Source organism: Rousettus aegyptiacus, unplaced genomic scaffold (assembly GCF_014176215.1).
Source record: "Rousettus aegyptiacus isolate mRouAeg1 unplaced genomic scaffold, mRouAeg1.p scaffold_m13_p_7, whole genome shotgun sequence".
Lineage (NCBI taxonomy): Eukaryota > Metazoa > Chordata > Mammalia > Chiroptera > Pteropodidae > Rousettus > Rousettus aegyptiacus.
The window spans coordinates 444,506-457,951 of record NW_023416310.1 but is presented as its reverse complement, the minus strand read 5'-3'; the positions used below and the strand labels follow the sequence as shown (position 1 = coordinate 457,951).

General features: G+C 68.3%; 1 protein-coding gene across 4 annotated transcripts in view; it reads left to right on the top strand.

Annotated features, from left to right (window-relative positions):
* PXDN (peroxidasin) overlaps positions 1-8,811 on the top strand; it is a 53,586-nt gene extending 44,775 nt beyond the window's left edge. For all 4 annotated transcript variants that reach the window (XM_016155844.2, XM_036224198.1, XM_036224197.1 and 1 more), the window contains 6 exons: positions 882-1,016; positions 1,494-1,702; positions 4,644-4,761; positions 4,922-5,054; positions 6,335-6,448; positions 6,878-8,811. In XM_016155844.2, coding sequence (XP_016011330.2) covers positions 882-1,016; positions 1,494-1,702; positions 4,644-4,761; positions 4,922-5,054; positions 6,335-6,448; positions 6,878-7,006 — 838 coding nt within the window. In that variant the 3' untranslated portion in view covers positions 7,007-8,811. The remainder of the gene's footprint in view (positions 1-881; positions 1,017-1,493; positions 1,703-4,643; positions 4,762-4,921; positions 5,055-6,334; positions 6,449-6,877) is intronic.
* The last annotated feature ends 4,635 nt before the right edge of the window (positions 8,812-13,446 follow it).

The following is a 13,446-nucleotide window of genomic DNA, read 5'->3' as shown; positions in this document are numbered from 1 at the left end:
GGCACCAGGCTGCGTCTGCTGGGGCTTTGGAAGGAGACGCTGCCATCACGTCAGGGCCTGGGCGTGGCGCGGGCTGAGCGGCCAGCCCCTCCCCGAGCTCACCACGTGGCCCAGGGAGTCTGCGGGCGTCCAGGCAGCGGCTGCAGCCGTGGCGGGAGCAGGTCTCGGTGGCCTTCGGCGGTGGGGCGGACGGCACAGGCCGAGCCGGCCCCTTCTGCTCCGGGAAGGCAGAGCCAGGCACAGCCGGTCACGCCGCGGCGGCAGGCGCGGTCCCAGCTCAGGGACACCTCTAGAGAATCTGGTTGGGCTTTGAATAGCATTTGAAACATTCTCTGAATTTCTGAGGTCAGGTGAGAGGAGCTGCCAGGGGCGCGTCAGCTCTTCCCGCGCGGGCGTGTTTCTAAGGACTCGGGAGACTTGCTGTGTGCGCTTCGCCGCCTCAGCCTCTTAGGTCAGCTCCGCCTGGGGCGCGCTCGTGGCAAGTGTTCTCAACACGTAGTAAAATTCCATTGTTCTCAAAAACGCGCCTGCAGCTGTGTGCAGTTCATTGTTCACGTTTATTTAAGGAAAAAGGTCTGGGAGAGTTTACCAGTATGATTATCTCCGGTTAGCAAGAAGAGTGTGGTTTTAATTTTCCTGTTTTCTTGGCTTTTCTAAACTTAAAAGGAATACGTTTGTGTGTGGAACTATGAATAGAAAGTACAAGAAATTACTTAATTTAACACATAGATGTTTTTAAGAAAAACATTTTTTTTGTTACGTGAAGGTCTGAATAACGTAAAACAAGGAGAGAAACGAATGAGGGTTTTTCCCGCATCGCCGTGTGCTGCGCCAGGTGCAGTGCGTGACGCAGGCCCCCGGCTCCGCCCCTTTCTGCGCAGGTTGTACGGGTCCCCGCTCAACATCGACCTGTTCCCGGCCCTCATGGTGGAAGACCTGGTCCCTGGCAGCCGCCTGGGGCCCACCCTCATGTGCCTGCTGAGCACGCAGTTCCGGCGCCTGCGGGACGGGGACAGGTGCGCGTGGCGGTGGGGAGGGGGACGCCGCCTCGGCCCTCGTGGTTCGGTGACGGCCGCAGCGGTCGGGGCTGGGCCGTCACCGCAGCATCAGAGTGAGCCGGCCCCGCCTCGGAGGCACTCCGTGCCCTTTCAGCTGTCCAGAACATTTGTTTCTGGGGACGGACAGCCCAGGGCCACCCCGTGGTGGGGGCGCAAGGGAGTCCCAGCTCTGCAGGTCGCACTGGCCCGTCTGTGGGGCCGCGGTCCACGTGGCTCTCTGAAGGCAGTGTGTCCCGCGGCGTGGCCATGCCCGCCTCCGTCCGGGCCGCTCTGCCCTCATCTGCCGAGTGGGACGTGTGGGTGACGCTCAGTCCACTGCGAAGGGACGCCCGGGTGGCCGCAGTGTGGCGGCAGCACTGCCCGGGCTGGGCGGGGCCGCTCGGGTTCCGCCCCCGCGGCCCCGCGCCCTGATCGTGTGCGCGTCCTGGCTCGCAGGCTGTGGTACGAGAACCCCGGGGTGTTCTCTCCGGCCCAGCTGACGCAGATCAAGCAGACGTCCCTGGCCAGGATCCTGTGTGACAACTCGGACAACATCACGCACGTGCAGAGGGACGTGTTCCGGGTGGCGGAGTTCCCCCACGGCTACGGCAGCTGCGAGGACGTCCCCCGGCTGGACCTGCGCGTGTGGCAGGACTGCTGCGAAGGTGGGCCCCCGCTCCCCGCCCGTGCCAGGGACGGCGTCACCAGGGCGGTGACGGCGGGAACGGGACACGACCCGTCCTCTCCACAGCCCGGCACGGAGCCACGCGTTGGCACGGCACGCGGCCGGTGTGCCGTGGTAGCTGCAGCGCCGAGTGCGAGAGCCGGAAGCCGGACGCGCGGCTCTGCGCCCGCTTTCCTCAGCCCCTCACGTGTGTCCGAGCACCTGCGCGCGGCCGGGGTCTCCGCGCCACAGGGGACGCGGACGAGCAGTGTGGCCAGCGTCAGGGCTGAAGTGCACTGTGCGCACGAGGCTGTGGCGGGGCAGCTCCGGGTGTGCCCTCCCGGCTCGCGGGCCGCCGTCCGAACCCCCACTCCTGCTGAGCCTGGGCCCCCTTTCCTGACTGGGACGTCGTCGTGGCTGTGTTCGGACTCGGGTCAGAGGCCGGGAGACCGTTAGGCGCCATCCCACGTGTCCCTGCTTCTGTGTGCTGGGGACAGCGGGCCGCAGCCTGAGCGGGGCGGGCGGGCGGGGCCAGAGCCAGCACCTTGGCGCAGGGAGAGGCTGCGCCGGCGCCCCCCACCTCCATCCCGAAGGAGCGCCTCCCATCAGGGGGGCTTGTCTCCGCTGGCCGTTAGGTGCGTGAGTGAGTCCTGGGACCTGGGTTGCCGTGGTGGGTGTTCTCACTGCTTGCGTGTGACTGAGCGTGATCTGATTTTGTGTCTGTCTCCGTCTCTGTTCTGTGTGTGTGTGCGCGCGTGACAAACGCCGTACGTGCGTGAGGGGGCGTGACCGGGACTGTGGGCGAGCACGCGTGAGCGGGGAAGTGGTGCCCCTGCACCCCCACGTCCGGTGTTCGGAGCACTTCCGTCCCCCTCACACCCCGGGGCTGCACCCCGGTCCTTCGCTCGCGGGTGCCCGGCTCGCAGCAGGCCCCACGCGGTGCAGTTTGGCTCTCGTGCGAGCAGAGCGCCATCCCCATGAAAGCCACTGGACGGGCCGCCCTCCCAGGGACCCAGCCCCTTCCCGGCCACGCAGCCGGGTTCCTGTCAGCTGCCGGGGAGGCGCAGACCCGGCTTCCTGCCCTTTGGCCCCGAAAGGCCAGAGTCCTTGGGAGACTGACCCTGACCCCAGCCCCGCCCTCGGCGGTCTCAGGAGCCTGTTTGTACTGCCCGCTGGACCGCTGGGGACACCCTCTCTCAAAGTAGCAGGTGGCCCCAAGCCAGGAAGAGCTCCCGCTTTACAGGCTGTGCCCCCAAAGCCGTATCTGAAATAAAGCAGAAGAAAGCGAGGTTTGACGGGACCAAGTGCCGACCGCTGTTCACTGTGATTCACCTTTTCTGAGACTCAGGTTGCTTTCTGGAGCTGCAGCTGTCAGTCACCTCCCTGTTTGAGTCCAGCGTGACCTCTGCGTGCGGGACAGCCCAGGCACTGTTCCATTTTCTTTTGACCGAAGTTGCAAATTGTAGCTCCTCTGTGGGGACCAGTGAGTCACGGGTGAGAACACGTGTGCACACAACACCACACGTGGTCTTGAAGTAGTTACAGCAAGCACTGGAACACTGCCAGGAGCTTCCGAGCTTCCCACGGGTTAATCAGGGTTTCTCAGGAGCCCCTCGCTTCTCACACGCATGTGTGCACGTGCGTCTCTGCACAGCTGTCACGTTTCTGTCTAAGACCGTGGAGGCAGCTGCAGACACCACGCCTCTCTGCCCCTTGTTTACTTGAGTGTCGCATGGCCCAGGTTGAGGCCTTGAGCAAGCTGCCGCCTGTCTGCCCACAGCCGCAGGTCCTGGTCCGCGCTGCTTCTGCGTCCTCTGCTCTGTGACAGGGGCCTGTCCCCGTCTTTCTCTGGATCCTGTGGTGGCCTGACCCCCGCCTGGGGCGTCCGACTTCTGAGACGAGACGCAGGTCCAGCGTTGGGGGCACTGGCATGACACTCTGGAATGAGCAGGGTCGCCTGGTCCGTCTTCAGAAAGCGCGTGACGTCAGCTCGTCCCATCGTAGGTAGCGCTGACCAGAACGTGGTGTGAACGTGACGTCCGTTTGCCTCACAGGGGCGGGGGAGAGTCGAGAAGACACGCTGTTCGGGTCAGGGAGACGGCGCTGTCTGTGACGACAGCCCCAAGACGCACAGGACGGTGAGGGCTCCGGCTCCCAGGGCCCCGCGCTGTGCCCCGTGGAAGCAGGCGTGGGGCGGGGTCACAGCCAGGGGTGCGACTCGGGGCTGCGGGCTTCTGCTTGCCCGGTACTGGCGCGTGCGTTCCCACTGAACGCGCAGCTGCGGGCGGAACAGGGCGCAGGCCCCGTGCGTCGGGAGGTGGACAGGCAGCTCCCGAGACGAGGCACAGGATGCGGAGAAGAGTCTCCTGTGAGCTTTGTCCTGGGGCACGGCGGGCGAGTCACCGGAGGGCCGCGCGGGGAGGCGCGTCCGGCAGCCTCAGTCTGTGCGTCTCGGGCTTTCCTCGTGCAGCGTCTACCCCCTGGCGCCGGGAGATGTCAGATTTGAGAAGGGCCAGTGTGGCCTCGGCCCCATCCTGGCCAGGCCTGTCCCGAGCTCTGTTCTGGGCAGACGAGCGGCACAGAGTGACACCAGGGCTTTTCTGGGGGGCTGCGCACCCGCCGTGCGGCACTGCGGGGTGTGCGGGAGATGACGCCCCGGGCGCGGCCCTGGGGACCACAGGGCGGGCGGGCGGGGGCGCAGCGCGTGGCCGGAGCAGGGCGTGCCGGGGGGGCCAGCCGTCGTCAGAGAGGCCTGGGGGCAGGTGGGCGCTGCCCGTGCCCGGCTTGCCTGTGGAGGGACAGGGCCTGGGCAGGCGGCTCCGTGGCCCTGCGGGCCGTCTGTCGTAGGCGCGCCAGAAAGACTGCCAGTGTCGGCCAAGGTGAGTCGGGTGCCGCCCAGAATTAGTGGTTGGCCGCTAACACGCCCCTCACGCTCCCCACAGACTGCAGGACCAGGGGACAGTTCAGCGCGTTCTCCTATCACTTCCGAGGCAGGCGGTCCCTCGGTGCCAGCTACCCGGAGGACAGGCCCGTGGGAGCAGGGCCCAGGAAGACGCCGAGGTAGGGCGGGTCGCGGGGGCCGGGCTGCTGGCCCTGCGGGGCGGCCTCGGCCCTGGACGGGCGCCCGTGCTCCGCAGGCCCCGCCGTGCCCCGTGTGCTGGCTCTGGCTCGGCGGGGACGTGCTGAGGTCGCGTCCTTTTCTCCGTCGTCTTTTGCACAGTGTTGGGAAACGCAGCAAGCACCCCGGGAACGCCACGTCTGCCCCCGATGAGCAGCCACAGTTCCCAGGGACAAGTGACTTCAGGGACTTCGTTCTGGAGATGCAGAAGACCATCACGGACCTCAGGACACAGGTACCGGCGCCCGGAGCCCCGTCACCCCCTCATCCTCCACACGTCGTGCTTCTAACGACAGGCTCCGTCTCCATGACCGTGAGGGGCGTCTTCTGCCCGGTGCTCCTGCCCTGTGGCCCAGGGGACGTCACCTTCCCTGCTGGCTTATCTCGGGCTGGGCCATGCGGAGCCCCTGGGTTCCCTGGTGATTGGGCGCCTCTGACGACCGAGGCCCCCTCGGTCAGAGGACGCTGGGTCTCAGGCCTTCTCTGGGGGTCTGCAGGGTTGGGAACATGAGCGCCCCACGTCCCTCACCCGGCGAGCTAATTGCCGCCGTGCCCAGCTGCTTCCAGACACCGGGGAAGAGCCGTCGCCTGGAGCCAGAGCTGAGCCCAGCCCGGGGCGGGCCGTCTGTGAACTCGTGCCCGCCAGTGCACGTGCACGCAGATTTCAGGGCCGGGGCTGCTCACCTGGGCGGAGGCGCCAGGTCTCCAGAGTGTCAGGTCTGGTGGCTCTGTCGTCAGCACCTCTAGCACACCGGTGGCTGTCACTTCAGCTCCGGAGACCCCCGGAGTGACGGGCTCCCTGGAGGTGAACCTTAGGTGGCAGGACTGCAGGCAAGGCCGTGACAGAGGTGGGGGACCGGGCAGTTTTGACCCCGGGCAGTGCGATGTCGTGGGCGCAGGGCGGACCGTCCTGGGGCCGAGACCCTGCTGGCTGTGGCGGGCTGAGACGTGGGGCGAGTGGACCCCGCTCTGAGCTCAGCGACGTGGTCGGCCGCGTGCCGGATGTGCTCCCGCCACTCGCGTCCTCCTCGAGTGTGGCGGGCGCCCTCAGCTGCAGACCCTGGTCAGGACGCGCCAGGAGAGGCAGGTCGCGAGTGTGCTCCCGGCGCCTGCTCCAGACGCTGCCGTTGGCGGACGCCCCGTTCCTGGGACGGCTCCCCGGTGGTGGTGGTATTGAGGTGGCGTGACCTTTCCTCTCCGCAGACGGAAGGGATGTGGGCGGAGCTGCCAGATGCTCCGGGCGCCGAGACCCAGCACCACCGCCCCTGGCAGCGAGGCGCGCGGAGTCCTGCCGCTGGGGACTGGCGGCCGGGACAGCCGTCCCTCCCTCCGGGGGCTCAGCGCGCCTCCAGGCACTCGCCGTCAGGGGCCGGCGGACGGTGCCGCGTCTGCGGCTCCAGCGAAGTTCTTCACAACCGTCCGTCTCCGCCCCTGCGTCCTCGCCTTGTCCTGCAGGGGAGTGGGCGGGATGGCAGGCTGGCCACCACGAGTGGCCATGCGCGTTTGGCTTTGTAGATCCAGAAACTGGAGTCGCGGCTCGGCACGGCCGGGTGCAGGGACACGGACGGGCACACGCACCCCGACGGCGCCGGGTGGCAGCAGGACGCCTGCACCCGCTGCGAGTGCCACGTGAGTGCGGCCTGCGCCCGGCCCCGGGCGGCACGGGCGCCACACCGGCCAGGAGCCCCGGGTCCCGGGGAGGGCGGGAAGTGTGGGGCGCCGGGGGGCGGAGGGCCAGCCCGGGCGCCGTCCCTGCAGCCTGGGGCAGGGCAGGTGCCCCCGGGGTGGGGAGGACGGAGCACGGGACGTGCCCACGCGGCTGCGCTCTGGTCCAGTCTCCTTTCTGTCAGCGCCAGCGGACGCCATCTCGGGCCCAGGGTAGAGGAGTGAGAAGGGCCTCTGTCCCCGGGACGCCTCGGTGTGGGAGGCAGTGGGCGGGGCTCGGAGGGCACACGGCTGTAGGCGCCAGTCACCGCTTGTCCTAGAAGCCACCCAGGCAGGCTGGGCCGGGCGGTAGCCGGCCAGGGGCTGAGTGTCCTGGCGCCATCTCTCCTGCAGGACGGGCAGATCACCTGCTTCGTGGAGGCCTGCGCGCCGGCCGCCTGCCCAGCGCCTGTGGGCGTCAGCGGAGCCTGCTGCCCCGTCTGCCCAGACGCCAGCCCGGGGAAGCAGCCGCCGGCCCCGTGACGCTGCCCGGAGCCCCTCCGCGCGCCCTCTGCAGGCCACTGGCCAGCCAGGCGGTGCAGACTGGAGTAGACTCGCGGGGCCCGGCCATGCCGCGGGGCCGTCTCAGAGGTGGCGCAGGGGCTTCGGCCGGAGCAGACACGAGTCCGACTTCATGTTAGATCCTCAGGTTTTATTTAAGTTTTTGATGAGAAACCGGTGCTATTAAACCGCACGGGTAACTCCTTCAGGCTCCTCGGCCGATTCCCGTCAAATCGCCACTCGTTCGCACCTTGACGTTGGCCCCGGGCGCGAGCCACCAGGAGGCGGCGCCGCCGAAGGACACCGGTGTTTGGCAGACAGAACAGTCTCTGTGAGGGTGTCCAGGGGGCACTGGCTCCTGGCGCCCCGTGTGACTCCTGATGACGTCCCTCTGGCGACCCACCAGCCCACGCGCTCCAGCCTTCGCGGGACAGACATCCTCGCCGCCCTCCACACGTGGCCCTGCAGAGACCCAGAGCCAGGTCCGTCTCCGCGCCGAGCTGCGTGCGTCCTGCCGGCCGTGGGCCAGCTGTGGCACACCGTGGCACGCCCTGCCACGTGCCGCGGGGCTGGCCCAGGCCGGGTGCACGGAAGACGCGGGCGGCGGCCAGTCCTGCCCGGAGGGGTTTGAACGCTGGGGACTTTGGGACTTCGGCGTGGGGGGTGGTTCAGGAAACCCGAGTCCATCCCTGAACCTCGTTTGTATGTTCAGAGCGCGTGACGTTAACGGAAGTTTGCCCGTGTCTCAGGTGTCAGGTATGGCAGAGAAGTTGCCCCCGCCGTGCGGAAGTTCTCTCAGAATCCAGTGAAAACCGTGTACCTCACACCGCTTTTTCGCCAAAATGCTCTTTTTTTCTGAATGCAAAGTGACTTATGTTCTGAGAAGCGTGCCTGTCACAGGAGTGTGGTTCCAGACCTCCACCTGAGTGCCCACTGTGCGCTGGGCACAGCCAAGGGGCCGCCTGCCCTTCCTGTGGGAGGCCCCTGAGGACGTGGGCGCGCTGGGCACTCGGCGGGGCAGTCCGCCCTTGGTGGCGCTGTGCTAAGACCGTCAGCGTGGCGAGTAGGGGGCAAGTCCCCTTGCAGCGCCCAGGGTGCCGTCACAGCCTGTGTGTCCCACGCAGGCGGCCCCTGAGCGCTGCACGGGCATCAGCGTCCTGCCCTTTAACCCCCTTAAACTCCTTTGCAGTGGGTTTAAGCTCAGGCGGCTGGACCTCTCAGCCTTGTCCCTGAATGGCAGACAAAGCTGGCGCTGTTCCACGGGGCACAGGGCTTGAAGTATCAAGTCAAATTCAGTGATCAGACCTCAGAACCGGCGTCTGTAAACTAGAAAGTGGAGCACTTTGTCTGAACTTAGTGGCTTGGGGAGTGGCTCGGCTGTGACGCAGCGGCGAGTCCGGGCTCCGGGGGTGTGGGTGTCCTGGGTGCCGGGAGTCTTACCTGTGGCTGCGTTGCAGAGGTGACGAGCACGGGAGTTGAGCCATGCGCCTTGGGCAAGGGTCAGAGGGTCACGCCGTAAGCCGAAGGCGGCTGTGGATCGCGTAGGGTCCTGTGACGGCCGCAGCAGCCCAGCCTCACGTGCGGGGTGGGGCCGGGCGGGCCGGGCGGACCTCAGCAGCCGCGTCGGGGCCCTGTGGCAGGAGCAGAGCGTCCGCGTTCATTTACTGTTCTCACCGTCGCCGGCGGCCAGGTGCCTTTTTATGGTCTCTGTAACCAGCACATCACCAAAGAAGCGTTTGCACTGTGTAACGATGCCTTTCCGGTCAAATAAAGGGGCCGCGACTTCCGGCGGGGGCGGCGGCGTTCTTTCTCCTCACCCGCCGTCCACCAGAGGCAGCCAAGCGGCGGCCCCTGCTCGGCCTCGGCCTGGTTTCTGTCCACCGCGGGCAGTGGCGCACGTGCCGAGCTGGGAAGGCCGTCCAGCCAGACGGGCTGGCCCCAGGCCGCCTCGCCTCGCCGGGAGGTGAGCGCACCTGCACGCCCGGTCCGTGCCCCCAGCCACCTGCCCGCTCGGACCCGGCGTGGCAGCGGCAGAGCCGGCAGAGCCCCCGCGGGGCACGGCTCCGTGCCCCCCGCCCGCCGCCCCTCCCAGCGCGCACGGGTGCGTGCGCAGGCGGCCTCCCCGTCGTGGGTTGGCGTGCGGCGCCCATAGCAGCCAACAGGTGCCCGTGTGACAGGGCAGCCACACCCCGTCAGGCCACTGTCTGACGGACGTGGCTGCACGCCCCCAGGTGCTCCAGGCTGGCGCCTGCGGCGAAGGCACGGGCCACGCTCAGTCCTGCCGGCGACGACAGCTGGAACCGTGTGGCCCGTGAGCCCCTCTGGTGGCCCCTGGCCACTGCGAAGCCTTTTCCATGCCCGGGAAGCTGCTGCCTGAGGTGTCGCTCCCTGTGCCTGCCCGCACGCCCCCCTCGCTGCCTCCGGCCGCACGGGCCGCCACGTCCTCGGCAGACCCGCCTGCCTTCGCATCCAGAGGCTGCTTCCTGCCACCATGTCTTGTCTCCCAACTAGAGGCTGCCGGCACTTAGGCCAACAGCCACGACCCCCTGGCTCACCGTCCCCAGCGCTGCGGTGAGGGGCTCGGGGCCGAATGCCCGCTATGAGCCGGCGGTCACGACGGAAGCCCAGACCAGGGTCGTTTGCAGAGATGGGCGTCTGCTTCTCCCGAGTCCAGCGTCCGCTCCCGTCCTCGGGGGACGTGCGTCCTCAAACTCACAAGGTGGCTGCCAGGGCCACCGTCTGTTTCGAGCGGCAGGAAGGAACAAGGGCCTAGAGTAAGTAGCTGCCGCTGGCTGAGTTTGTCCCCTTTGGTGACATTCCACGTGAGTCCCACCACGGGCCCCCCGCCCAGCCCTCGGCGGGCACCATGGCCTCCTGCCGGCAGGACAGGCCGAGCTGTGGTGCCAGTGTTCAGGTGGGCGGTGGCGACCTGCGAAGCTGCAGAGGGGTTTCGTTAGCAGGCGCCAGCCTCTGTCCGCGCGGGCAGTCGGGCCCGCACCGGGGACAGGACGGGCTTGCCATCTTGATCCCCGCGACAGGTAAACAGGGTGGGGGCGTGGAGCGCTGGGTGCTCTCCTAGACGCCAGCTTCTCCCATCGGCTCCGCACCGCAGGCCTCGGTGGTGGGGGAGGGGCCGTCTGAGGCGCAGACCCCAGTCTTCGGCCTGAGTGCCCCTGAGGGGTGACAGTGTGACCGGCTCACAGGAGAGTGGGCTGTGGAGGTGGCATCCCCCATCCCAGCCCAACTCTCACCCACCCAGGCGCGTCAGCTGGACCCCTGAGGTGGGGCCGCTTCCCGCAGAGGACGCTGCGGGCCGGGGAGGGCTGGAGGGCTTCTCAGGGCCACGCCCCCGGCCCTCCCCAGCACCTGCGGGCCCTGTGGCCTCAGGACGTCCGGGGCCGGAGCCCCTTGTGTCCGGTTCCAACGTGCCGGCCCCTCACATGCAGGCCTGGCCTTGGGGAGCAGGCTTCCCGCACCCGGCCCGCAAGCGCCCTTGAGACCGGAAGGCCGTGCCCTGCCTGGCGCCTGGTTACTTCTGGTGGCTTTGACCTGGACCAGTGGGGCCACCGGGGCGGGTGCAGCCAGGCTCTCCTGTTCCCGGGCACTGAGGACTCGGGGTGGGGGAGGCGCGCTCTCCATGGCCTCCTGTGGGGTCACAGGAGGATGTGAGTCCGGATCCCAGCTGCAGCCGCCATGGCCTTGGGGAGAAAGTGAGGTGTCCTCAAACCCAAGTTGGACTCACCCCGTCTGCTGAGTAGGAATGGAAAATGTCTTCATGGGAAAAATCCACGGGTAGAGGGCCACCAGCCTTGCTGCTGGGGACAACAGCACCAGGCTCCCGGGTAGTGACCTCGGCCCTGGGGGGAGGCGGGTTCAGCTGAGGACATACTGGCCTCCCTGGGGCACGGCCACTGAAGACACCGCTGGCCCTCGAGAGCAGCCGGGGCCCACTGTCCGGACGCGCGGGCCCCCCTCACGAGGGCCACTGTTTGCACCCGGAGCCCTGCGGCTGGTTTCGGGCTGGCCGGCCAGGCCCTCAGCAGCGTTGGCTGTCCAGGGCACAGGGCAGCCCAAGGGGCCAGGGCTCCGTGTCACAGCTGTCACGTGACCAGCTGAGCTGAAGAACCGCAGCGAGGCTGCGGGGACAGGCCACATCTGCCCGTCAGGCTGGGGACCCGGCCTGCCCCGCCTGCAACTCACCGGAGAAGCCGCTTCCGTGTGCCCCCCACACGGAGCCTGCCCTTCAGGCCAGGAGGCAGAAGCACATCCCTAACGAGCATGGGGACAGGGGCAGGTGGGCTCTGTCACCTCCTGGGGGGGCATCAGGGCCACTGTAGGGCTCCAGGCGTGGAGACTGCTCAGACCTGGGCCCAGACAGGGTGGCCTTCTGCCCCGTCTCTGCAGCTGCTGGGCGGCAGGCGGCTCCTTCCTAACTTCCTAAGAAAGGCCCTGAACCCACCTGGAGAGTTGCAGACCAGGTGCGAGTGCCAGGCTCAGCCCCAGACCCCACGGAACGGGTGGGGACTTGCCCCGCCACAGCCAAGGCCGAGCACAGGCCCTCAGTGCCCCGCTGTCACGGGTGCGCACACGCACCGTCCCGGGGTCTGCTCGCCCAGGCCAGGCGGGCAGAGCCTTCCCGTGGACCTAGCGTGGGGGCACTGTGGTATGAACAGGGGGACGGGCGTCACCCCCAGGCGGACATTCCGTCTCTGCCTGGATGCTTCCAGGGACGGGAGCTCATCCCTGAAGCGCCCGTTCCTCCTGGGTCGCTGACCGTGGGAAGTCTACCTTTCCGTGCTCGTCCGCATGTTTCTGCCCCCCGTCCCCGTGCCACGCTTTGGTCACGGAACACGCAGGGCTCCGGCATCTGGGGGCTGGCTCCAGGTGACAGGCTATCAGACACACACGCACGCTCTCTGAGAAAGGTCCCACTGCTGTGACTGGCTCCCGACTGGGTCCTCGGTCACGCAGACACTGGCCGAGGAGGGGAGCTGAGGTCACTGGCCGCACGCCCCCCGCAGCAGCAGCTGCTGGCCGTCTCACGTGGCCGGGGCTCAAGAAGCTGCAGCCTCTCCTGAGCCAGGACGCGGCAGCCCAGCTGTTGGTCACGTGGTGGTCCCAGCCACATGGGAACGCAGGGCGGTGGTCCCAAGGGTGACTGCTGGGCCTGGGAAAGGGCTGTGGTCTGTTCAACGGTCAACGCAGAAAACAGGGACAGCGCCTGAGGGACGGAGGCGGCGGCAGCCACAGCCCCGGGGAGCCGCCTCCCTCCCTGCGCTGGGAGGGCGCCCCGGGCCCGGCCCCACGGCAGCCTGGCGGCGAGGCGGGCACCAGCGCGGTCCGTCCCGCGTCCCCGGCACGTGCTCCATGAGGCCGACGCTGACCCACGTGAGCGGCCTGGGGTCATGTCCTCACCGACGCGGACACGCCTCGCTCTGTGCGTCTCTGACGACACCACGTCTGACGCAGGCTTTCGGGCTTTAACCCTGACCTCGCGGGCTGCAGCGCCCGGGCCGGCCGGGCTCTCTCGCCGTGGGTGCCCCGTGGGGTGCCGCCTCCCCGCACGGGGCCGGCAGGCCGCCCTCGGCCCTGTGCACCGGGCCGTGGACACGGAGGCCGCCGGCCCGAAGCGCCGAGCCGGAGAAGACGAGCCAGGGAAGACGTGGCGCCGAGCAGAGCGCGGCGAGGCCCCTGCCGTTTCAGCTGAGCGGGAGGCGGCCCGCCTGTCCCGCCTGGCTCGGGGCGCCCCGGGCCCCTCACACTCTGCTGCTCCGTGCGCACCCCACCCCCCAGTGCTGCGAGCTCTGCTTCAGCCAACGGTGGGCTGCGGAGGCCGAGGAGGCGGAGGAGGAAGGCCCGGGCGGCGGCCCGCACAGCACTGGCTTCCCCACTCCTCGTCCTGTAAGAGCTTCCTGCCCTCTGCCCGCTGTCCGTTTGGAGCCGCATTAAAGTGTGTGTCACCTAAACTGTCTCCTCCAGCCTTTCCGCTGTCCCCACAGCTCCTGTGCTGCCTGCAGCTCCTCGCCCGTGGGCGGCACGCTGCGGCCCGCACAAGGGACCGCCAGGTTCCCACCCGAAAACCGCACCCTACTCCTAGTGCGCCCTGGCGTGCCACGCTCCGCCAACGCCATGCCATCGCGAACAAGCCGGCGACTCACACGGGCACAGTGCCAACCTGCTCGCGGGGCCTGATCCCAGACGCCCCCGCCCCAGCACAGACGCGGGTCGCCCGGTGTGGAACTCAGCTCCTGCCACTCTGCGGCCAGCCCCGCTGCCCGGAGCCACCTGCTCCGCCCCCGGCCCCGAGGGCGCTGCGAACCAGACGCCGTCACGTCTGCAGCAGCAAAAACAAGTCCCGGCTCCCGCACACGACACAGCCTGCGTCACGCGGGGCTGTCGCTAGACCCCACACTCCCACCCCG